Here is a 26,163-nt window from a genome sequence, read left to right on the forward strand (position 1 = left end):
TTATTAAAGGTGTGCATGTCACTGGCTAGGCCAGTGTTTATTGCCTGTTCCTTATTGCTCTTGAGAAGATGGCGGTGAACCGCTTCCTTGAACCTCTGCAGACCACATGGTGTAGGTACACCCACAGTGCTGTCAGAGTGGGAGTTCCAGAAATTTCGCTCCGAGACAGCGAAGGAACGGCGATATAGTTGCAAGCCAGGATGGTGAGTAGCTTCGAGGGGAACTTGTAGGTGGTGGTGTTACCGTGCACCTGCTGCCCCTTGTCATTCTTGGTAGTAGAGGTTTGGAAGGTGCTGTTGAAGGAGTCTTGGTGAGTTACTGCAGTGCATCTTGTCGATAGTGCGCATGGCTGCCACTGTGTGTCGGTGGTGGACGGAGTGAATGTTGAAGGTTATGGATGGGATGCCAATCAAGTGGGCTGTGGTTGTTGGTGCTGCACTCATCCAGGCAAGTGGACAGTATCCCATCACACTTCTGACTTGTGCCCTGTAGATGGTGGACAGGTTTTGGGTAGCCAGGAGGCAAGTTACTTGCCACATATTTCCCAGCCTCTGACCTGCTCTTATTTCCACAGTATTTGGGGCAGCACGGTAGCCTTGTGGATAGCACAATTGCTTCACAGCTCCAGGGTCCCAGGTTCGATTCCGGCTTGGGTCACTGTCTGTGCGGAGTCTGCACGTCCTCCCCGTGTGTGCGTGGGTTTCCTCCGGGTGCTCCGGTTTCCTCCCACAGTCCAAAGATGTGCAGGTTGGGTGGATTGGCCATGATCAATTGCCCTTCGTGTCCAAAATTTCCCTTAGTGTTGGGTGGGGTTACTGGGTATGGGGATAGGGTGGAGGTGCTGACCTTGGGTAGGGTGCTCTTTCCAAGAGCCGGTGCAGACTCGATGGGCCGAATGGCCTCCTTCTGCACTGTAAATTCTATGAATTCTATGAGTTATTTGTATTGCTAGTCCAGTTCAGTTCAGCATCTGGTCAATGGTAACCCCCAGGGTGGTAATAGAAGGCATTCAATGATGGAAATGCCATTAAAGTTAAATGTCAAGGGCGATGGCTGCATTCTGCCTTGGTGGAGATGGCCGTTACCCAGCACGTGTGTGGTGTGAATGTTACTTGTCTCTTATCAGCCAAAACCTGAATGTTGCTCTGGTCTTGCTGCCTTTGGACATGGAGTGCGGCAGTATCCGAGGAATTGCAAATGATTCTGAACATTGTGCAGTCATCAGCAAACATCCCACTTCTGACCTTCTGATGGAGGGAAGGTCATTGCTGAAAAAGCTTGGTGAGTTTAAATTCCACCAGTTGCCATGGTGGGATTTGAACCTTGGCCCTCTAGATTACTATTCCAGTGATATTGCCACCTATGCCACCACCTCCCCTTAAACTATAGAGTGTAAGTAGTGGAGGATGGCCAATATTTGCAGCAGCTGTGCTTCTAGAAGGGGAGATTCAGCGAACCTCCACTGCAGAGAAAATTCTCACAGAAGGGTAGGTTGAATCTAGAGCTGCAACAGTAAGAACGATTCTTCAAATGATGCTCCACATTCGCAGCACAAGATTGCCGAATTTACCTTGGAGTCTAATACATTGTTGTCCAATATATTAGCCACTAGTCACATGGCCAATTACCTTTCCATTTAAAGTATTTAAAAAGTCAGTATTAGCACTATTGTGGAACACCTGATCCCCAATACTTGTGTAGACAATTTGTATGCAAGTTTGTGCATCTGTTGGTAAAATGGTAACACTGAAATGCAAAGTGTATTTTGATTGTTGCATGTTTCACTTTCTTGGTCACTGATTATATTTGCATGTTCAGTAAATATACCGTAGATTACGCCATCTAAATCAACCATCAAGCTTTTAAAAATCCTTCCAATAATGAGGGTTAACTTGTATACTGAGTACAAAATGTGAACCGTTGATGCTGGTGTCGGGGGCATTTCCGTTTGTTGGTTGCTGTACATGGTCTGCTTAGTGTGGGCTAGTCTTAAACTCCCACACATTGTCGCAACATGGCCCGTACTGCCTGCTTGATCGCATGTGGTGACTTGTAAGGTGGGTATAAGCATAAGCAAGTATTTCTGAAAAATCGCCGTTGACCCCTATTGTGAGTACAAGTCTAAGCACTGAATATAGGCCTCAAACATGCATATTAGTGCCCAATAAATTGGGTTGTCTTATCTGCCAGGTTGATTGATATGCCACAATCTATGGTACATGAGGCACATTAACCTGCTTTGTATGTAGCCATTGAATAGTTACAGCACAGAAGGAGGCCATTACGCCTGTTGTGTCTGTGCTATTTCTCTGTCAGGTGTTGTGTCTGTGACAGGTTTCTGTAAGAGCTATTCAGCTAATTCCGGGATTTGGGCAGCACAGTAGCATAGTGGTTAACACAATTGCTTCACAGCTCCAGGGTCCCAGGTTCGATTCCCGGCTTGTTCACCGTCTGTGCGTGGGTTTCCTCCGGGTGCTCCGGTTTCCTCCCACAGTCCAAAGATGTTCAGGTTAGGTGGATTGGCCATGCTTAATTGCCCTTAGTGTCCAAAAGTGCCCTTATTGTTGGGTGGGGTTACTGGGTCATGGGGATAGGGTGGAGGTGTGGACTTGGGCAGGGTGCTCTTTCCAAGAGCCAGTGCAGACTCGATGGGTCAAATGGCCTCCTTCTGCACTGTAAATTCTCTGATCCTATGACCCTACATTTTCTTCATAGCTCTGCAAATATTTATTTTCCCTTAATTATTCAATTCCCTTTTGAAAGCCATGATTGAATCTGCCTCAACTCCACTCTCAGGCCGTGACTGTGGCTAAAATGGTGTCGCCATAGTTACATCTCTGATTGGCCAGTGATTACTGTCAGATAATACAGGTCTGAAAGCACCTGGGGTGGGAGTCCCAACACCTACCTCAACAACTATACCAACAATCAGCATCTTTCTACTTTGCTACCATTTGTTTACTTTTATGTAAATATCTTTGCTTTTTCTGTATTGCTTCTGGAATTTGAATTAAAGTTATAGCCTGGTTAGTTGACAGTCATCATGGGAGAACTGCTCCAATGCATACTTAAGCAAAAGAAGACAATCCAAATATCCCAAAGGGACAGCATTTTAATTACACCCTTCTCCAGTTTCATTATAATATATGGCAAGGTAATGGAATCATTCTTCGAATTGATGACTCAAAACCTCATGTTAAATACAGTCCCATTTTTGCACACATTGCAGGATTCATTGATATATTTCTGCTTCCTGGCAACCTCTATGCTGCAGAATAAGAGGAGGTATTTATATGAAGTTTTAGCAGATATAGCTCTTAAAGGAGTTGTGAATATGTGGGCCGATGGACTCCTTGCAGATGACCACATCACCACCTCTCATTCTTGCAGGGTGGTTGTGGTGATATGCATCACTGTAAATACACAAGGGGTGAATGTAAATACACTACAACTAAATACTAGAGGGAGCACCGGAGATGTCATGACATGCAGACACACAGCTAATGAACACATAGAATAGGACCCGACCAATGGGCAGTCAAGACACCCAGAGGTGACACTACCACAAGGGGGCAACCCATATATAAGGACACGGCACACATGCTCTTTCTCTTTCCACTGGCAGACACTTAGAGAGAAGGACAGGGGCAGATCAGAAGCATCACACCCATCACGTGGCTTAGAGCAGACTGGTTAGCTAGACTGAGTTACTATAGCAAGATTAGCAGGAGAGTCGAAATCATAGAGAACTGTGCTAATGTTTCAATAAATCACATTGAACTTACTTCAAAGTCTGGAGTATCTTTTGGTCAAAGCTGCATTGAGTTGCAGCTGTGTTATCCCAGAGTACATAACACATCAGTGGTCTTCCCTCAGCAACCTACCAACATTTTCCTTTTGATGTAAAGGCTGAAACTTTGTCCAGCTCAACCACTTATCATTGATGATGCTGAAAAATGCATGTGACCTGACTATATTGTGAATAGAATCCAAGCCAGCTGGTGAAGTCAAAATTTATTGACCTTGTTCTGTCTCATAACGTACCTAGTGTTTCAACTGTCCCTATTTATATTCTTTTGCGTATACTGATAAAAATAAAACAATTCACAAATTAACTGATTTAAAATAAGCCAACTGATAGGCTCTTAACAAAAATCACAATTTTAAATGAACCTTTTTGAATTAAATTGAAATGTTATTTAGGGGTTGAGCAAGCACTCTGTGACCGGTCATGGACAGCATCCCCTATTTATATGTGCACAAAATACTTAATTAAACAATGCCCTTCACCTGAGAATTTTAGCAATGTAATTAACATACTATGAGCATATTTACTGCAGCACATAAACAGTTCAAAGTAAGCCTGGTGTTGAACTTAAGCAAAATGTTGGAAATCTGAAATAAAAACGGAAATGCAGAAAATACTCAGTAGGTCAAGCAGCACCTGTGAAGCATATAGGGCAATGTCATTGACCTCTCTTTCTCCCTGTACAGATATTGCCGGAAATTCTGAGTATTTTCAGCAGTTTCTTTTATTAAAAAATTATTGGCATTTTACTAGCTCTGTTATTTTCCACGCACATTTGAAATGGACTGGGATGAAGTTGTGTGTAAGCGGGTTCTATAGTATCAATGGGGGCTCTGGTCCTGATCATGCACTGAGTCGCGCTGAATTGGAAGACACGCCTTTGCAAATAATCTGGTTTATTATGTGTGGTATCAGGAGGCGACTTATGCTAAGAGAGTAATGGAAAGGCAAAAAAAAAATCTCAGGGCTAATAAGAGAAAATAATTCCCTGAAAAATTCCTCTCCCGTCCCATCAGATGAACAAGTCCACAAGGTCACCTAGTCCAAGTGTTGCCTTTGAATACACTTACCTTCCCGACATGATTCGATCTCTAACGCAGTCAAGAATTGGAGCTGCTCCCTCTTAAAGGTGTAAAAGGCATTGTGTTTCTTTCGGAACTGGTTCCTTTGGAAAGGGAATTTGCTGGGATCTTTGACCATCTTTCTCCAAACATTATATTTTCTTAAAAAAACGATTTTAATTTGTCAGGTTCTTAATAAGTCTGTTGCAGTGAAAAATCAGTTCTTAACTAAGCCTATCAACAGACATTAATCAGTGCCTTAAGGAAGTAAAGACTTCATTAGGTCTATAACAAGAGTGAAAGTCACTTCTGTCATCAAACAGTTTCTTTAAAATTGATATTCTGAGTGCTAGTGTAATTATTGACAGCGCTAAGCTGATTTATCCAAATGTCAGCAATAGTGAAATTCTTCTTGTTCACTCAAGTCATGTTTACCAGCAGTCTGAGTTTCCTTGCATTCCTTTAAACATGTTTTCCTGAATATTTAATACCATCCCCTTTAGTTTTACCGATATTTCCAAGTTCAGTGACATTTCGATGGTCGTTGTTTAAAAGTAACTTTGACAGGCCTTCTATACAAACATTCTTTTTCTGGGAGGATTCCTAACTTGTACTTCTATCAACTTTAATTGAGATTTAAACTTCACCGAGTGAACACTCGCTACAGAGGCTCGATGATTGAAAAAGGTGAAAGGTTGAACGTAATGTGACAAGAGGTTTCTAAGATGCTGAAAGATTCGGAGCAGGAAACAGTTTGGGATTACTTCTTCTGATTTTATTATGAGGATATGGGGAGCGATTCTCCGCTCTCGCGCCGGTTGGTAGAATCGCCTGGCGCACCATTTTTCCCCCGACGCTGGTCTGACACCCTCCTGTGGACCCAACGACCAGAACGGCCCCGTCGAGTTCTGCATGGCACAGGCCGGAGAATCGCCCGGGACACCCAAAATGGCGATTCTCCGCTACACCTGCTATTCTCCAGCCCAGATGGGCCGAGCGGCCTGCCCAAAACGATGGCTTCCCGCCGGCGCCATCCACACCTGGTCACTGCCGGCGGGAACAGCGCGCAGCGCGGGAACGCTGGGGGTGGGGGGCAGCCTGTGGGGGGGGGGCGAGGGGGGTTCTTTCACCGGGGTAGGACTCAAAAGGGGTCTGGCCCGCGATCGGTGCCCACCGATCGGCGGGCCGGCCTCTCTGAAGGAGGACCTCCTTTCCTCCGCACCCTGCAAGATCCATCCGATATCTTCTTGCGGGGCAGCCTCGGGGAGGACGACAACCACGCATGTGCAGGTTGGCGCCGGCTGGCGACGGCCAAGTCGCGCAAGCGTGGGTGACGTTATTTACGCGGCGGATGACGGCCGCCGCTTTTATGCGGCGCCAATGCCCGGCACGCGCTGACGACTCTGCTTTCACGCCACGCCCCACGAGTTTCTTGCGGCCCCGATCCTAGCCCATTTTCGGGCCCTGAATCGGTCGGGATCGGGGCCGTTTCACGCCGTCGTGAACCTCAACGGCGTTCACGACGGCCTGGGCACTTAGTCGCGGGAGCGAAGAATCGCGCCCCAGGTTTGAATAAATCCTTTCATTCAGGTTTATTCGAACGTGGAGTTCTTTGAAAGTGACATCTGATACTAAGATGCCATTTGAAAGGGAATTATATAGGTTTGATACAAATGGTCTCCTGCGCTGTAATGTTTGAGATAATGAAATGTTACTACATTAAGTATACTGCAAACCCTGGATGTGTATCTGTTGCTGGTCTTGTTTAAAGTTTCTATTGAGATTAAGCATTTTAGGAACAAAAGTGGGTAGCCGTGCATTCAAAGAGTCTGAGGTAATTGAGAGCTGATTTTTGATTTAATTTTCTTTCCGAATTAGGTTTTTAAAAGTCAATCATTGTTATCCTGCTTAAGTAATGAGGGGAGAAGAATGTTTAAGATGTTATTTTCTGTCTGTGAATACACAAATACTTTGAGTAGAGTTCCTTCCCAATGTGCCATGATAGAAACCTCCTGGTTACTACTCTTGCAAGTCCCACATTAAGCATCTGTTATCAAGCTGCCTCCAGCAAGCAGTTTCAAAGCTTAAAATCTGTGCAGAACTCATGACTTGTATTAAAAAAAACAGCTAAACCAGTCAACTTCTTTTACACCAGTTTAAGATTTTTAAAAAATTGATGTTGCCCAGTCCTGTCATGATATGCAGACATGCAGATAATGATATACAAACAGGCACAGACAGGCAGCTAATGAACACAGAGAACAGGACATGACCAATGAGCAGGCAGGACACTCAGGGGTGGGATCTCACTATAAAAGGCATGAAGCACTCACACTCCGCCTCTTTCCACTGATGAACATCTACAGAGTGAGTCAGGGTGTATTTACAGTATCACACCTCCAGCAGGTGGCTAAGAGGTAGTCTGGTTCAGTCAGACAGAGTAACCACACTTAGGTTAGCAGAGAGTCGAACTCATAGAGAACTGAGCTAACTGTGCTATTAGTTCAATAAACCTGATTGAACTAACTTCAAGGTCTGGAATATCTTTTGGTTAAAGCTGCATCCCGTTGCAGCCTGTGTTATCCCAGAGTACATAACACGACAAGTCCTTTGTACCCTTAACCATGACCTCGTTCATAATCCTTTTGCATTCTTTAGAAATAGTATTTTTGCTCTCTGATCAATCATAGCTTTAATTTCTGGGTTTCTGGATCATTTTCCATGAGGTATAGCAACCATTCTTATCTATGCACTCTCTATACTGACCTCCACAGTGTTTAAGGGCTGGTTTAGCACACTGGGCTAAATAGCTGGCTTGTAATGCAGAACAAGGCAACAGCGCAGGTTCAATTCCCGTACCGGCCTCCCGGTACAGGCGCCGGAATGTGGCGACTAGGGGCTTTTCACAGTAACGTCATTGAAGCCTACTTGTGACAATAAGCTATTATTATTATCACACTCTAGATGTGCAATAAGAAGCTGACATCCTGGACATCTGAAATGAAAGCCACAAATACTGAAAATGCACAGTAGGTCTACTAACATACGAAAGAGCAAATTGAGGGTGGCTAAGCTCCCGAACATCCCTGAATGTGTGTACATTCATTTTTAATTATCCAGTTTCCAGTAGTTGCTGCTTCAGGGCATGTCATTTAATTTCTCTACTGAGAGTCATTGAGGTATTAGACCCTTAAGATTCTGTTTATATGCTTAGGATCTGCACTTGTGTACTCTAAGTACAGGCAGCCAACTGTAAAGAAAATGTTAAATCCCCAGTCTTGGCTAAGTCTGGCAGCTGAAAAGACCCATATTTTGCGTGTGTCTGTGTGTGCGTGTGTCTGTGTGTGCGTGTGTCTGTGTGTGTACGTGTGCGTGTGCGTGTGCGTGTGTGTGTGTGTGTACGTGTACTAGGCTAACAGTTATTGGCTATTCCTACTTTCCTTTGAGAAGGTGACCTGCCACCCTGAACCGCTGCAGTCCATGTGGTGCGGGTATACTCACAGTGCTGCTAGGGAGGGACTTCCTGAAGTTTGATCCAGCAACAGTGAGGGACTGGCAGTAGACTTCAAAATCAGATAGTGAGTGGCTTGGAGGGGAGCCTCCAGGTAATGGGGGCTGCCCTTGTCCTTCTAAATGATAGTCATCATGCAGCGCATCGTTTGGATGGTCAGGACAGCCAAAGATCAGGACAAATCAAAACTGGCAAATTTACCACCCCACCAGTCCATTCTCGATAATCAATAAAGTGGAAAATGTCATCAATAGTGCTAACAAGTGGCACTAACCTTGCGTTTACCTGCTCACTGAGGCTCAGCTTTTGTTGAGCCACGGCCATTCAGATCCTAACCTTATTACAGCCTTGGTCCAAACCTTGTAGCTCCTCATGCATATCAGATGTGTTTCATCTCTTGCCTATACCTAACAACCACTTTGAGCAACAAGTAGTCTTACAGATACCAACGAGATTTCCTAAGACATAAATTCTGCTTTGTCTCCTCTCCAACTATTTTTAGTTACGTTACAAAGAAAGGAGAAAGACCTTTCATTTATTTATTGTCTTTCAGGAGATCTAGGATGTCCATAAGCATCCTATAGCTAATTAAGTGGTTTTGAAGTAGTGTTGTATTGTAATAAAATGCAGCCCCAGATTTTACACAGGAACTTCCTGTTGTGTAATTCACCCTGGGGTAACACGGACTGCTACACGATGCAGTTAAATGATCAAGCATACACCAAACATAGGCTTTGGTTCAATAAGATTTAAAGAACTTCAGTAACGAAGCACACAGCTGCCTGTGGGTTGATGCTCTACTACTGTAAGTAAACTAACATTAACTATTTAGACCAGGCTAGCTCTGATCCACGTGTAGAAGGTATTGAATGATTTGTACACCCTGACTGTCACTACAGTTGTCACCAATGGAAAGAGGCAGAGTGCTGATGCCTCATGTGTTTTATAGTTGGAAGCCCCCCTCTGGTGTTCTGTCTGGTGATTGGTCGTGTTCTGTTCTGTATGTTGATTGGCTCACCTGGGTGTCTGTCACTGCCTGTTTTTACCTCATGATGTGCATGGGTGCATATTATGACATCCCCCCCCCCTTTTTAAAAACATTTGTTGGTTGCTTAGAGCGTATACGAGATATTTACAAAAGTAACTATACACCGCAATTGGTGAGTGAATGGATATGGACATGTAAGGTGTCTAGCGTGCAGAAACATAACAGTATATATACAAAGGAACTATTTATAAGTCCAGTTGTTGGGGCTGTTGTCGGATTCTTGTGGACCGCCTGAGAGGTGGAGGCGGGAATGATGGTGCCTTGACAGGTTGGCATGCAGCCAGATTGGTGGCCTCGTGGAGAGAGGTGTCTGGATAAGGCAGAACGACATCTGGGAACGTGAGATCCGGTAGTGAGCAGGCAAGTTTGCACAGTGCCCTTCTGTTGCGTCGGACAATAGAACCACAAATGACCTGGGAGCAGCCTGGTGAACAACAACAGCTGGAGCTGACCAGCCTCCACCAGGCAACTTGACGCGAGCAGCGTCCTTCGGAGAGAGCACGGGCAGATCAGTAGCATGAGCATCATGAGCCGGGTTCTGATCTGCATCTTTTGCAGCACTGGATTGTGATCCAGGTCAGGTACATGAATGGCCGGAACAGTTGTCCGCAGGTTACGATTCATAAGGAGCTGTGCCGGAGACATATCGTTGGACAGAGGGGTGGCCCTGTATGCCAGAAGAGCAAGATTAAAGTCCCAAGCTGAATCCGCAGCCTGACAGACCATCTGCTTCACGATATGGACCCCTTTTCGACCTTCCCATTAGATTGCGGGTAATGCGGGCTCGAGGTGATGTGCTGGAAGTGGTATTGCTTTGCGAAGTTGGACCATTCTTGACTATAGAAACAGGGACCGTTGTCGCTCATAACCGTGAGCGGGATTCCATGCCTGGCAAATGCCTCCTTGCAGGCCTTTATGACAGTCCTGGATGTTAGGTCAGACAGTTTCACTACCTCGGGGTAACTGGAGAAGTAATCAGTTATCAGGACGTAGTCATGCCCGTTGGTGTGAAAAAGGTCAACTCCGACCTTAGACCATGGAGAGGTCATGATCCCGTGCTGCTGGAGCGTTTCTTTTGGCTGAGCAGGCTGGAAGCGCTGGCATGTCGTGCAATTGAGGACTATGTTTGGTATATCCTCATTGATGCTGGGCCAATAGACAGCCTGCTGGGCCCTGCGCCTGCACTTCTCAATACCGAGGTGTCCTTCGTGTATCTGCATGAGCACCAAGCTCTGGAGGCTGCGCGGAATGATGATGCAATCCAATTTCAGGAGTATCCCCTCGACAACAGTTAGGTCATCCTTTACATTATAGTATTGGGGGCATTGCCCTTTCTGCCAGCCATTCGTGAGGTGATGTATGACCCGTTGCAGAAGAGGGTCCTTGGCGGTCACTTCTCGAATGATGACGAGTCGTTCGTCGGATGTCGGGAGGGGGCTGCCACACAGTTGCACCTGTGCCTCAATGTCGTGTATGAAGTCTACCTGCTCATATGGCGAAGTGATGGTACACGACAGGGCATCTGCGATGATTAGCTCCTTTCCAGGTGTATAAACCAGTTCAAAATCAAACCTGCGGAGTCGAAGGAGAATGCGCTGGAGCCTGGGTATCATGTCATTTAAGTCCTTGTGTATAATGTGCACTAGGGGTCTGTGGTCCATCTCTACTGTAAAGGTCAGGAGACCATAGACATAATCGTGGAATTTCACGATGCCAGTGAGAAGGTCCAGGCATTCTTTCTCTATTTGAGCATATCGTTGCTCAGTGGGGATCATGGCCCTGGACGCGTAGGCCACTGGGGCCCAGGACGAAGTGTCATCCTTCTGGAGGAGCACCACTCCAATGCAGTCCTGGCTGGAGTCTGTGGAGATTTTAGTCTCCCTTGCTGGGTCAAAAAAAGCTAGAACAGGAGCGGTGGTTAGCTTCGCTTTCAACTCAAGCCACTCAGCTTGAGTGCGGGTAGCCACTGGAAAGTGGTGGACTTCTTCGCCAGGTGCCTGAGGGCCATGGTGTGTGACGCGAGGTTGGGAATTAACTTTCCCCCCCCCTCCCCCACCCCAAAATTTACCATCCCCAGAAAGCGGAGGACTGCCTTCTTGTCCTCTGGGGTCTTCATTGTGTTGATGGCCTTGACTTTGTCCGAGTCTCGTTGCACGCCCTGCTAGGAGATCTGATCACCCAGAAACTTAATTGACGACATGCCAAAGGAGCATTTGGTTTTATTTAATTTCAGGCCGTTGGCATGTATGCGCCTGAAGATTTGTTGCAGACGAGAAAAATGTTCCTCCAGGGTCGTGGACCATATGATGACGTCGTCAACATAAACCCACACACCGTCAATGCCCTCTAGCATTTGCTCCATTATTCAATGAAAGATTTTGGAGGCCGAAACAATACCAAACGGCATGCGGTTGTAGCAATATCTGCCAAAGTGTGTATTAAACGTGCAGAGCTCCTTGCTGGACTCGTCCAGTTGTATCTGCCAGAAGCCACGCGATGCAACCAGCTTTGTAAAGAATTTGGCATGTGCCATCTCACGAGTCAGATCCTCCCGCTTCAGGATCGGGTAGTGTTCTCTCATAATGTTGCGGTTCAGATCCTTGGGATCGATACAAATGCGCAGTTCTCCATAGGGCTTCTTGACACAGACCATCGAGCTCACCCAGTCAGTTGGTTCCGTTACCTTGGATATTATTCCCTGATCTTGGAGCTCCTGCAGCTGCGCCTTCAGACGGTCATTTAGGGGCGCCGGCACCCGGTGTGGCGCATGTATGACAGGCGTGGCATCAGGCCTGAACAGAGTTTTATAGCGGTAGGGCAGCGTACCCATCCCACTGAACACATCCGGGTATTGCAATAGTAGCTCCTCAATGTCGGCCTGAAGAGTGACATTGGCAGAGGACATGGCATGTACACGCTGGACTAGCTGGAGGAGCTTGCATGCATGGACACCAAGCAGAGAAGCCTTTCCGGGCTTGACGATCTCAAACCGCAAAGTGGCCTTGATGGCCTTGTTGGATACATGCAGGTGACAGGACCCTAACGCAGTGATGGCATTTCCATTGTAGTCGAGCAACTGGCAGGCCGGTGGAAGAATTGTTGCTGCCTTTGGATACGAGCAAGACCTGCTTGGGATATTAGATTGGCTGAAGCACCGGTGTCGAGCTTGAACCAGATGCTACAATCGCTGACTTGTACTGTGGCACGCCACTCGTCCGCATAATCCACCTTGAGGATGGGTGTGTGTGTTGCTGAATGCGAGGAGGCCTTGCCATGCATGGTGATGATGCCCACTCGATATAGGGCCTCCGGGCAGTCGTCCTCTGGATCCGTGACGGGATCAGGTTCCAAATCCAGCAGCCCTTCGAATGCGTCTGCGTTGGAACTGGGATCGCTGGCCCACATCGGAGGTGCAGACCTCCACAAAGCCGCATAATGGCCAAGCTTTTTGCAGTTGAGACATCGCCTGCCTCTTGCAGGGAGTGCCGCTTTAAATGGGCGGTGCTGCAGTTGGCGGTGCTGCAGTCATCACGTCGACATCATGACGCTCGGTGCGTCGTCGCACGTGCACAGTGCGGTCAGCCGCCAATCGCACCTGCGCAGTGTAGTTTTCAGCCGCTTCGTTCTCCAGACCGTCATGCGCATGCGTGGGACCCCTGGAAAAGTGCGCGAAATGGAGGCCTTCATCGATGCTCAGGCGCCGCATTCAGACGATGGCCTGTACACACTTAGCCTCGTGGGAGGCAAGTTGGTCCTGCTCTGCCGACTTATCGCGGGAATAGCGACTTTTCGTCTGTTCGTGGACTTTGCAGTCCCGATGGCCACTGGCATGGTCATATTTTTTATTTTCAGGAGCTGCTCCCGCAGGGCGTCGGAGTGGACGCCAAACATGATCTGATCCCTCATGAGGGAATCAGCGGTGTCACCGTAGTTGCAGGATTGCGCTAGACTGCGAAGATGAGTGAGAAAAGACTGGAAAGGCTCATCCTTACCCTGAAGGCGCTGCTGGAAGACATAACGCTCGAAGCTTTCGTTCGTCTTGACCTCACAGTGACTGTCGAATTTGACTAAGGCAGTCTGGAACTTGGTCTTGTTCGGCAAAAGTGAGCGAATTGAAGATTTGGATGGCCTGGTCCCCCGCAGTCAACAGTAGCAGCGCGATTTTCGGTCATCGGACGCACTTTCGAGGCCCGAGGCCTCAAGGTATAGACTGAATTTCTGCTTGTAGACCCGTCACTTGGCGCCAAGGTTCCTGGAGATCTGGAGCTGTGGAGGTGCCTGGACCATTTCCATGCAGCAGGAAGCAGTTGCTGGTCATCAGTGAATTTTCGAAGGTAGATTACTTAGAAGCAGTAGCCACTCCTGGTATCATGCCGTGCTATTCACCCTGGGGTAACACTGACTGCTATATGATGCAGATAAATGATCAAGCATACACCAAACGTAGGCGTTAGTTCAATAAAATTTATTGAACTTCAGTAACGAAGCACACAGCTGCCTGTGGGTTGACTCTCTACTACTGTAAGTAAACTAACATTAACTATCTAGACCAGGCTAACTCTAATCCACATGTAGAAGGTATTGAATGATTTGTACACCCTGACTGTCACTACAGTTGTCACCAGCGGAAAGAGGCAGAGTGCTGATGCTTTGTGTGTTATATAGTTGGAAGCCCCTCTCTGGTGTTCTGTCTGGTGATTGGTCGTGTTCTGTTCTGTATGTTGATTGGCTCAGCTGGGTGTCTGTCACTGCCTGCTTTTACCTCATGATGTGCATGGGTGCATATTATGATACTTCCAATAAATAGCAATGGCTAGATAACCTGTTATTGGTGGTGTGGTGGGCAGGTAGGGTGGCCATTGGTCTGGTTTTATAGTGATCAGTCTGGTTTTCAGTTGGTCTGTCCCCTCTCTGGACATTTTTATATCCAGTACTTTTATTTTGAAATGCCTCTAGGAATGTCAAATGTTTACCTTCATTGGTGTGTGAAAGTTTTTCCTCCGCCTTTAGCTGCTGAGCTGAATCCATGTGTGAATCGCACCCAAACTGATGGGCAAACCCCCGCACTCCCCCTCCCCCAGCCTTGGTCCCCATGCTGTTTCTATCCTGTACCAAGCCTGAAAGAATCTCTGACCCACCCTAACCTCTGTCCTGAGCACAAGACCCATCCTCTATACATCACAGGAGGCAGAGTAAAGAGTCAGCTTTGCGATCACAAAATGGCCACATTCACGGGGAGTGAAACAAAGTGGTGCTTCACAGGGGAATGTCCAGTATTTTGGAGGTCTGTCAGTGGTCGTCTTCTGGCCAGGACACTACCTCCTCTGATTCCTTCAGATCGTATCACTGGATATTGTACCTTTACATTTTTACATTTCCCTCAGAGGGCAGGCAAGGCCTTGATTTTTGATTTCCACCTCTTATCCAATATGTGACAAATCACCTCTTATCCAATACATGACATCTCAGACAATTCAGCACATTCTCCATACTACACTGAATCTTTCTAGATTGTGTTCTGATTGGGGTTTGAACCCGTGACTCGCTAACTCCGAGCTCAGTGTTCTGAAACCAAGCCTAGGCTGGTGTTTACCCCCTGTGAAGTATTCATAATAATAATCTTTATTAGTGTCACGATTTGGCTTACATTAACACGGCAATGATGTTACTGTGAAAATAATTTAGATAATTTCCGTCAACAACATAATACCTTGAACAAGAAAACATTCCCAGATTCACGACAGAAAGATGGGTGAATAAAAACGTGCAATCATTTATATCTGAGTTGTGTTTAAAATAGAAAACATCCCAAGGCACTTCATGGAGGTGGATGTAAGAGAAAATAACAGAGATAAGGAAACAGCTGCCAAGCCACGATGGGAGAGTGAAGAGAGGTGATTGAAAGTTTAGTTAGAAAAATGGATATTCAGAGCATTTTATTAATGGTGGAGAGAAATGTAGTGAGAAATGTGAAATGTGTTGGGGAGGAAGAGGTTGAGGCAGATGAAGGATCTTTGGCCAGTGATGAGGCAAAGGGAGGAAGGTAGCACAAAATGTTAGAGTTGGAGGATCAATGGAAAGGATCCAATCTAGGATGGGGCAAGGTCATGGTCCGATTTGAAAATGGAAATTTTAAATTTCAAGCTTTAGAAAGCAGGAAACCTGCAGAAGTCAATTTAGACGTGGGGCGTGGGGTGAATGCAAATGAGTTTGAAGGGCAGAAGAGGATGTAACTGAGTTTTGGATGAGTTCAGAGTTTACGGAGGATGCAAGAACAACAGCAGAGAAATCCAGTTGAGGGACGATGGCTAAGGGCAGTGAGTGGAATGTCAGGATTACAAAATTTCTGCGTTGGCCCTACAGGATGGTTTGGAAATCGGAGAGTGAGGTGGTGAGAGTACCAGGTTTGAGCTGGTCCTGAGGTCAGTAGCTTTGGTCTTTCCAAACTTTGCAGGGGGGGGGGGAATGAATTTGGAGGCAATTCTGGGAGAGACCATTCCTGTTCCATAGCCTCACTGGAAGAATAACATTTTGGAATACTGTATGGGAGTTGAGCTATGGGCCAGAATTCTCAGGCCTTTGGGATTCTCTGTTGGCGCTGGCAATGCACCCCTATCCATGGTTTTCCTGGCATCATAGGGTGGCTTCAATGAGAAATCCCACTGACAAGTGGTGGGAGTAGAGATTCCCACCGGCAGCGAGCGGCGCGTCATCGAGAAACCGGCAACTGGGGGACTGGAGAATCCTGTCCATGATGTGTTTGGGAGGAACGTGTGACCTTTGACCTATGGTTAGTCAACAACTGTATTATCATATAGAAGGTGCCTAATATGGACCTTGACCTTTTTCTGTCTCATAAGTCCTGTGTCAGAAGATAAGCTGTATTAAATAATACAGGGTTGGTTCTGTGACTGGCGCTCTTGCTTAACAAGGCTGGGAGCACTCCCTTAGAAAATGATCTTTTATGATTGTTTGCAGTTCCAGGAACTGGGAGATTAAAAAAAAAAAATTATAACCCAGGAAAATAATGACATACATTCAGTACTATTTCAAGTTATAAAAGGCACCATAAAGCAGCTGTCGTACTCGTGCTAACCTCGCATGGAAGGATTAGGCAGGTCACAAAAGGCCAAGTTCAGTGGAAACTGACCTTTTCATGGCACTCGAATTTTAAGTGTTTGACTGAAGGCACTCTGCATTGTATCTGGACGCAGGAATAACACACCCCACAGCACAGTGAAGTTACTGAATACTGCACCCTTGTATAACATAATCCTGGCCTTCAGTTCAATTATGCCATTTGTAATGAATTCATCTCTGCCAAACATTGGCATGTAAGGTTAAAGGTCATCCACACGCCTAGTTGTGAAGCCATAAAGCACTTATAACGTTTTATGTATGAGCTGATCAAAATCCTTTAATACCTTGGGAATAAATAATTGTTAAACTGTGATTAGCCCTGTCCAGCAGCCACCATAATATAAGCCGGAAGGAACGAGAAATAGCTGAATAATTGGATGTATATTTGCTGCCTTCTATTTGAAGTTTGGAGTGGGGAATTGGGGGTGTGATGGGGGTGGGGGAGGGGAGGTGGTGGTTGTTCTCTGAGATCAAGCCAGTTGCCCAGGAGGTCCAAGGCAATACCCTAGCTGCTGTTTAACCCATTAACCTGTGACAAGACACAAACCCGAGTGAAAGCCAAATAGAATTGCAAAGGTTTGAATCTCAGCCATCTTCAGTTGCCTCGCCTGCCATCCAGCCGAACGGGCAGACCAACCTACCTCTCAATCACAGATCACATCATTCCGAAACCCTGCTGACATTTTGTTCAGCTGAATGTACGATACAGTCCAGTTATATATTCAAAAACCTCACAAATGTCGCTGCTTCTGTGCAAATCTCTGACAGCCGAGACTAATTTGTTGATTGCATGAAGTGATTATTTTGGTTTATGATGTTTTTCTTTCCTCAACAGGTAAGTGAATTGGAACTATAAGTGACACCATTCTCTGCTGCTTTGTGAAATTCAGGCTGTGCTAGCACGATCGAGGCATGAGATCAAGGAAGTAAGATGATCATTGATGCAGTTACAGTAGCAATAACTGGAATATATAGCTTCCTGAGGATGGTAAGTACATTTGCTGGGCAAAACATTGGAGCGAGTGTCAATATTCACCAGTGATGTAAAAGGAAAACTCCAGCCACTATATCACACTTCTATCTCAGTCCAAATAGTACAAGATTACAAGGTCATTTGGGCAGAGAGCTTGTCCCAATAGCTTTATATTGTTGAACTTGTGTTAATTTCTGAGCATTTAGTCTTTGCTGGGTTGTTCTTCAGAATGTGAGTGGGTTCTTTAACACTCCAATGAGGGTCCAACCTGAGCAGAGGAATCGAAGGCCACTTTCTCTGTTCCTGCACTCCGAGGGTCAGGATTGGCAAGTGTTGTACAGTTGTAAACCAGTTCAAACCCAAACTGGGAATGTGGGATTGGTGAATTTACCTTTTATATTTTAGGGTTAGAATTTTGCACTTAATCATTTACGAAGGTATTTCAGTATTTGGAGATTAAAATGATAACATTGTCTGGAGATGGATTTTATATGGAACTGGAAACACTTGATCAGATTATAATGCCTTTTATTTCTAAGTCGCCTAGCTACGATGTCTATTTTATGGGTTGCTTTGCATAAACCAATAAGTATTAAAGTCAATATCCTTCGGTTCAACAGTAAGGCCATTGTTTGAATTTACAGTGGTGTAAATGTCCCAGTGGCCCGATGGCTCAATAGTGGGGATGGCATTTAATGGATATGCTACAGTGCAGAAGGAGGCAATACAGCCCATCAAGTCTGCACCGACCCTCCGAAAGGGAACTCTACCTAGGCCCACTCCCCACCCTAGCCACGTAACCCCATAACTTAATCTACATATCTTTGCACTAAAGAGCAATTCAACATGGCCAATACACCTAACCTGTGCATCTTTGGACTGTGGGAGGAAACCAGAGCATCCGGGGGAAACCCACACAGACACGGGGAGAACATGCAAATTTCATACAGTCACCCAAGAACGGAATCTGACCAAGGTCCCTGGCACTGTGAGGCAGCAGTGCAAACCACTGTACCATTACTACTTTTTAGGACCAGGCAGAATTCCTGGATAAAGTGATTAGAGTTTGAACTAATTTCATGTTCCTGTGTCACTGCTATCAATTTGCAATCATCCACCATCATGTCAGACTCTTAACAAGCACTCACATTGCCACTATTTGCAAGATTTCAAAGCTGAATAAGATAACAATTTGCCTTAATTGTCCCTCTCATTCCATAGGTTTTTACGCTGTTTTTACACAGTATAGCAAGATTTATATTTGAGTATATTTACCATCTGAAGTTTTGCAGTTTCTGTACCATTTGTGATATGTGACTCAGATTTGAAATGAAGCGCATATTATCGGAGACATTCTGCAGGTGCACAACTTTCAGGGCTACAAAGAATGATCAGCTCCTTGAATGATATCTCTTCTCTTCAGAGCACTGCAAGGTTCACCCTAGAGGAGGTCTCAATGACATCTCTTGACGTCAGCTGGGCTGGGCATCAAGAGTTAAAGCTTTTTTTCTTTGTGTGCGTCACTGGCAAGGTCAGCATTTGTTGCCCACCTCTAAATACCCTTGAACTGAGTGCTTTTGCTGGGCCAATTCAGAGGGCAGTTAAGAGCCACATGTAGACCAGACCAGGTAAGGATGGCAGATTTCATTTCCTAAAGGGCATTAGTGAACCAGATGAGTTTTCTGATCATCGACAATTGTTTTCATGGTCGGCATTATTGAGATGAGCTTTCAATTCCTGTTGTGGTATTTGAACCCATGTCCCCACAGTATTGGACTGGGCCCCTGGATTATGAATCCGGTGATATAAGGGCTATAACACTATCTCCCCACGACTATGTACATATAGACACAGGTAAGACCAGCTGGTCCAAGCCTGCACTGTACCATGATGACTGGAGCACCCTAACTAAACACCCACTCCTTCTACCCCACCTCCTATAGTCTTGTTCCTTAAATCCTAAGAAATATTCAGACTTAAGACAGATGTGATTATTTTTAAAAATTTAAATGACAAAGTAATTGGACTCTGTCAAGGTTTATTAGATTCTTTGAGATGGATAGGAATTCTAGGACAAGTGTGTGTGCCAATTAAGCTATTAGGCGAAGAATTATGTTAGATTTCAGGAATCATTTCTTTATTGCGTCATTGTCCCCTGGAACTAACTACCACAAAGTGTGTTTGGTATGGATTCACTACAGTACTTTAAAGGGAAATAAGATATTACTAGTTAAACAAGGTGAATTGCCAGCTGGCTGGGATTACCATGAGTTTCAGTGTACTGTGAATTGTTCCTGAATTGATGGCATTTTCATCCTTGTTATTGTGTCTCCCAGGAGGATTTATCGTGATTTGGGGGGTGGGTCAGGCATTGTAAGCGGTGTTGCACCATTACCTGGAAGAGGCTGACTGGATGTACCAGTCATCATCTGCTGCCCCATCTCATTTGTTCATGTGTAAGTGCAGCCAAACATGATCAGTTTGTGTAACACTAGCCTAATTGGGTCCAAAGTTTTGCTGGTAAGCACGTGAGTTCATAGTATCATAGAATTTACAGTGCAGAAGGAGGCCATTCGGCCCATCGAGTCTGCACCGGCTCTTGGAAAGAGCACCCTACCCAAGGTCCACACCTCCACCCCATCCCCATAACCCAGTAACCCCACCCTACACTAAGGGCAATTTTGGACACTATGGGCAATTTAGCATGGCCAATCCACCTAACCCGCACATCTTTGGACTGTGGGAGGAAACCGGAGCACCCGGAGGAAACCCACGCACACACGGGGAGGATGTGCAGACTCCGCACAGGCAGTGACCCAAGCCGGAATCGAACCTGGGACCCTGGAGCTGTGAAGCATTTGTGCTATCCACAATGCTACCGTGCTGCCCTTAATAGAGAGAGGGAGGCAGGGAGAAGCAAAGATGTTTAAAAAGAAATGCCAACTTTGAGGGGAAAGTTGCTTCAATGGATTGCTTAGGAACAATACCTGTTCTGCCATTCAATAAGATGTGTACCTAACTCCATATACCCCACTTTTGCCCCATGTCCCTTAATATGTTTGGTTAACAAAAATCCATCAATTGCATATTTAATATTAATAGTAGGCTGTTCCTAAGGACCACCACCCTTTGCATGTAGAAATTTTTTTGAACTTCATTCTTGATGGCCTGGCTCTAATTTCGAGGTTCTTGTGCTAGATTCCCCAACCAATGGAAATCATACAAGATTCATGGAATCCCTATCGTGCAGAAGGGGGCCATTTGGCCCATCGAGTCTGCACCAACCCTCTGAAAAAGCACCCTACTTCGACCCACACCCCTGCCCTGTCCCCATAACCCAGTAACCCCACCTAACCATTTTTAGACACTAAGGGGCAATTTATCATGGCCAATACGCCTAACCTGCACAACTTTGGACTGTGGGAGGAAATTGGAGCACCCGGAGGAAACCCACGCAGACATGGGGCGAAAGTGCAAACTCCTCACAGACATACAAGGCCGGAATTGCACCCGGGTCCCTAGAGCTGTGAGGCAGCAATGCTAACCATTGTGCTACCGTGCCAAAATGTTTCCTCTGTATCTCCTGTACCAATTCACCCTCAATATCTTAAAAACTTTGACCAACTTGCCTCAGCCGTCTAAATTCCAGGCAATACATCCCTAGTTTGTGTAATATAAACAGAAAATGCTTGAAGTACTCAGCATATCTGGCAGCATCAGTTCAGGTCATCAACCCTCCGGGCAGCAAGGTTGCCTCACAGCGCCAGGGACCCGGGTTTGATTCCGACCTTGGGTGACTGAGTTTGCACATTCTTCCTGTGTCTGCGTGGGTTTTCCCTGGGTGCTCCAGTGTGCAGGTTAGGTAGATTGGCTGTGGTAAATTGTCCCGAGGTGTGGTTACGGGGATAGGGTGGCGGATTGGGCCTATGTGGGATGCTGTTTCAGAGGGTCGGTGCAATCTGGATTTACATTTTCCTCTGCTTTATTTGCCATAAATTACCTCTTCGCCTCCCCTCTCCTCTCACTTTCTTGCTAATAATTTCCTTTCCTTATTGTCTCTATTTTCCCGAGCATCAATTCATCTTTGCCATCTCCTTCCACCTCTATCTGAGGCCAGCTGCTGATGGGCCAGACAGTCTCTTTGATGTTGCTCCTTTTGCGAATGACAGTGATTCCGATGAGAATTCCTGCCTACGGTGCACATCAGTCAGGCACACTGTCATTCGCAGCACTTGAGGCGGGAGGAGCCTTGGCCTTGGACCATGAGCAGCCAGACTCGTGGGGTGTGGTGGTATGTATTAGGGGTAATACGGTACACCACGTGTCGACAGGCTATTGGTGGAGGGATGCCAGGTCCTGATAGGATCTTCCACCTACTGGACTCCACCCAGAAATGCCGGTATAAGAAACCAGTTTTTCCCTCCATTTCCCTCAGCAGTTGCATTCTGTAACCACGCTGCTGGGGATAAAGTTCTGCTTAATAAAGCCTTCAATTGACATTACCTCAACTTGCCTCGCGTCATATTGACGGTGCTACATGGGGTTGGACTTTAGCAAGGGAGGGGAGAGGAATCAGTGCTTGCACGGAGTGAAGCCAGTCCAGTTTGTGCCGGCTTTCGTCACCAAAGATTTTCGCCTGCCTCCAGGAACCAGACGTGACCTGAAATACAACCAGTTGACAGGAATGGTGACGTTCAATGATAATTATTACCCCCCGCCCCTCCCACAACCCATGGACCCATGGGTGCTGGGAAAAACTGCATTACATCATCTTCAACTGCAGTCTCCAAGAACCCGGGTTTACAACAATGATCTGCACATGGTGAGCAGAATGTTCCGGATCTTCCTGTCGGTGGATCTTCTGGTCGGTGGGATCTTCGGGTCCGATGCAGAAAAAACAGCTTGATGTTTCCAAAACATTTGATCCTTAAATCAAAAAAGAAGTTTTGTTAAGCACTTTTCCATGCCGTCTATGTTCCTTTAACAGCTTGAGAATAATTAGCTAATTGAAATGATTAATCCCTTGATGTGCAAGTTGATGATGCAGTCAGTTTATGCTACAACCTGATGCCTTGCCTTTCTCTTACCCGCCAAGGATCACATAAGATGCATTTATCTCCGACTGAAGTTTTAAATATACTTTAGCTTCTTGCTGATATAGTCACTCTCTATCCAAAACAATTAGGCCTGATGGATCCATTATTGCCTTGCTTGGCCTGCAATACTTTGTCTTGTGGTTTCTCTTTCCTTGACAGCTTTATTTTTTTCGTATGGATGAAGATTCTCATTTATTGCTGTTCATGTTGGAAACCAGCACCGAAAGACGTTCTTTATTTACCCACCTGACTAACTGTCTAATTAAAAGTCTCACACGAAATGTGAGTCACGCCTTAAAATAACCGTCTTAACAATTGGCTTAAATAATTAGCATCAGGACAGGTGCACAAGTGAATTTGTTCAAATATCAGATTGGGCAATCAGAAAAAAGGATCTATCTGACACAAAACAAACCAATCACATTATTGTGATTTTGTTCAACGCGACATGCGATTTTGGCAGTTGTCCGCTGTATGAAATGTCCTTTAGAATTATATTGATGGAATAAATGCATTAAGAGTTGCATCATCTAAGTAGGAAAGCGAGTGGCACAATGGGTTCAATGCTGACCTTTAATTTCCAACGCAGCCTTTGTCCCAATCCAGATTAGACTGATGATGTAAGAGAGCTTCTCTTGCTTATTAGCTCTTGCCTGGGAATATAGGATGCCATTCAGCCCCCCTGAGCCTGTTGAGCAGGAGCAGGAGCTTCTATGTGTCACTTCCTGAGTACCAACGGTTGAGCTCACAAATTCAGGGCCAAACCTTTCTGCCCTTTGACTCTGTGATGTCGCTGTTTCTATTGCCGCTTCTCCTGTTACCAGTGACCTCCAATTTCCAAGTTATATCAAGTTTGTAATGTTGCAGTAAGTGCACACTGACATTTAGCCAATGCAGATCCCTCTTCCCATCGTTAGACTGTCTGACGGGAGGTTTCTTCCCTGGAGCCAATGTTTTGTTGATTTAAAAATGTTGGTTGAAATACTGGCATCCACTTTCCTGCCCTTTTCCCATAACTATTGTCCCTTACTGGTCAAGAATCTACCTACCTCAGCCTTAAATATACACAAGGACTCTGCCCCCACAGTTCTGTTACAAGGAGTTTTAAAGACTTTCAAACCTCAGAAGAAATTCCTCATCTCAGTCTTAAATTGGTACCCCTTTATTCTGAGACTATGCCCTCTGGTCTTAGACTGTCACATGAGGGGAAACATCCTCTCAGTATTTACCCTGTCAAGTCCCTTAAGAATCCTATATGTTTCAATAGGTCACCTCTCATTCTTCTAAATTCCAATGTGTGGAGTCCCAACCTGCTTTACCTTTGCTCATAAGACAATCCCCCCATATCGGGATCATCCTATTGAGCCTTCTCTGAACGGCCTCCAATGAAATATTATCTTCCCTTAAATAAGGGGACAAAATTGGCTCACAGTACTCCAGATGAGGTCTCGCCAGTACAGTTGCAGCAAGACTTCCCTCCTCATACTCCAATCCCCTTGAAGTAAAGATTTAGGAAGGTCTATGGAACTATGATGGATAATTGGAGTTGGGGTATCATGATCTAACTGGATGGTGGAGAAGGCTCGAGGGGCTTACATTTATTCAAATATTCATAATGCTATAATGTTACCTATCCTTTTGAACAGATTTCCAGCCATCTTGAGTCATTTCCTAGCCCGCACCCCCCTCGCCCACTTGCAGAGTGCGACACGATCATCTTGTGTCTGAGGGAATCAAAACGCACGCCACTGATGATCCGCAATCTGGAGCCTGTGCTCTATTTCGAACCTCTGCTGGTCACTGCTGTGTGTGTTTGCTCCTCCACACTGATTTACAACATTACCCATTGAGTGCAGGCTCTTGACACCAACTCCCTTAGTTCTGAGCAGCCTTCACCGTCTCATCTTCAGTATTGTTAGCTAATAAACAAAGGTGTTGGAAGAAATGAAAAATAATTTCTTTAACGCTCCTCTGATTTTTCTCCTGGGTTTGCTGCCAGCAGATTAATCCTGGAAGACTCCAGGGCAATTCTGGAGGGGTGGCAACCTTAATCCTTTGCTGCTCAGATCTCAGCAGGATCCTGTCATGCAGAATTCATTTTGGTTGTGCTGCATCAATATAGTTGCCGTCAAATCCCTGAAGTCAATTGGGTGTTGATGGATGGCAATAAGAGACCAGGTAACATGTCGTGCAAGCTCACATTTTTTGACTTCAGCTGCTCTGTCTGGGAACACCAACCAATTCTTCATTTCAGACATATATACGCGAGGAAGAGTGGAAATAATTACATTTACTGTGTGTTGAGTGTTTCGGTAACTTGAATTTCAGTAAACAGCCATTTCAGGGACAAGGAAGGTCCTGGTATATATCCTGAAGCAATAGAAACAAGTGACAGGTACCAGAGTCCTTTTCTCATGGAAGATCACCCTTCATGGAATTTATTCCCTTTCCAAACACGCCAAGATTTTTCCTATACCAATGGACATATTTCAACACTAGGGATATCCCTCGATAACCGAGACTAACCAAACTCGTCAACCAGCTCCAACTGTCCAATACCTAATGAAGAAAGAGAATGAGGCACAGTGATTTTAGGAAGGCAGTTCAAAGACCAGGGTCTGTAATTAGAATTCATACAGTGCAGAAGGATGCCATTCGGCCCATCGAGTCTGCAACGACTCACTAAAAGAGCACCCTACCATGGCCCACTTACCCGTTCTATCCCCGTAGCCCCACCTAGTCTGGACATCTTTGCACACTAAGGGGCAATCTATAGCATGGCCCATTCACCTAATCTGCACATCTTTAGACTGATACACTCAATGGACCTCAATTCAAAAGAAGTAGTGTCGCAGTGGCTGCTGTTCATTCTTATGGGATGCATTATTTCCATTGAATTTCTACGTTGCAGCCACAGTCATGAGCCCTTGTGTTGAATGACTAATTAACCCAGAATAGGCAATGAAAATCAAAATTAAACCTTACCTTTAAACTATTCATGCGGGCTATAAATTGGAAAGATAAAGGCCTGCGTCTGAATGAGTAGAATAGTGAGCTTGATTCAATAACATCTGCTAGCAGCAAGGGGTGGTCTAGTGGCAGTGGGTAGTGTCCCTGCATCAGAGCCACAGTCTAACATTTGTCACTCATTTTAAGTTTTATATATATTTCAACAAACTATAGGGACAAGAGTAGGGGCCATTTAGCCCCTCACTGTCTGTGCCTCCATTCAATTAGATTATGCCTTCCGGTAAGTATCCAAATTTTAAGCTGGATTGGATACTTTGTTCAATTCTTGCCTCTGAATCAGAACGTTATGGGTTCAAGTCCAACCTCTGGAGATTTAAACGCATAGTGTAGGCTGACGTTTGACTGCAGTACTGAGCCAGTGCTATGCTGTAGGTGCCATCCTTCAAATAAGCATTTAAATCAAGATCTGTCTTCTCTTTCAGATAGATGTGAAATATCCCACGGCACTATTTGGATAAAAGTAGGGGAGTTACCCCCTGTGTCCTGTCCCAATATA

At 45.6% G+C, this 26,163-nt stretch overlaps 1 protein-coding gene across 3 annotated transcripts in view; it reads left to right on the top strand.

Annotated features, from left to right (window-relative positions):
* Positions 1 to 26,163, top strand: part of ank3b (ankyrin 3b) — a 1,101,178-nt gene that overhangs the window by 375,199 nt on the left and 699,816 nt on the right. Inside the window, exon 1 of one of the 3 annotated variants that reach the window (XM_072478845.1) lies at positions 17,414 to 17,556. The exons of the other annotated variants lie outside the window; for them this stretch is intronic. Within the exon in view, the coding sequence (XP_072334946.1) occupies positions 17,500 to 17,556 (57 nt within the window). The 5' untranslated portion in view covers positions 17,414 to 17,499. Of the gene's footprint in view, positions 1 to 17,413; positions 17,557 to 26,163 lie in introns of those variants that run through there. 3 annotated transcript variants of the gene reach the window in all.

Source organism: Scyliorhinus torazame, chromosome 16 (genome assembly GCF_047496885.1).
Source record: "Scyliorhinus torazame isolate Kashiwa2021f chromosome 16, sScyTor2.1, whole genome shotgun sequence".
NCBI lineage: Eukaryota > Metazoa > Chordata > Chondrichthyes > Carcharhiniformes > Scyliorhinidae > Scyliorhinus > Scyliorhinus torazame.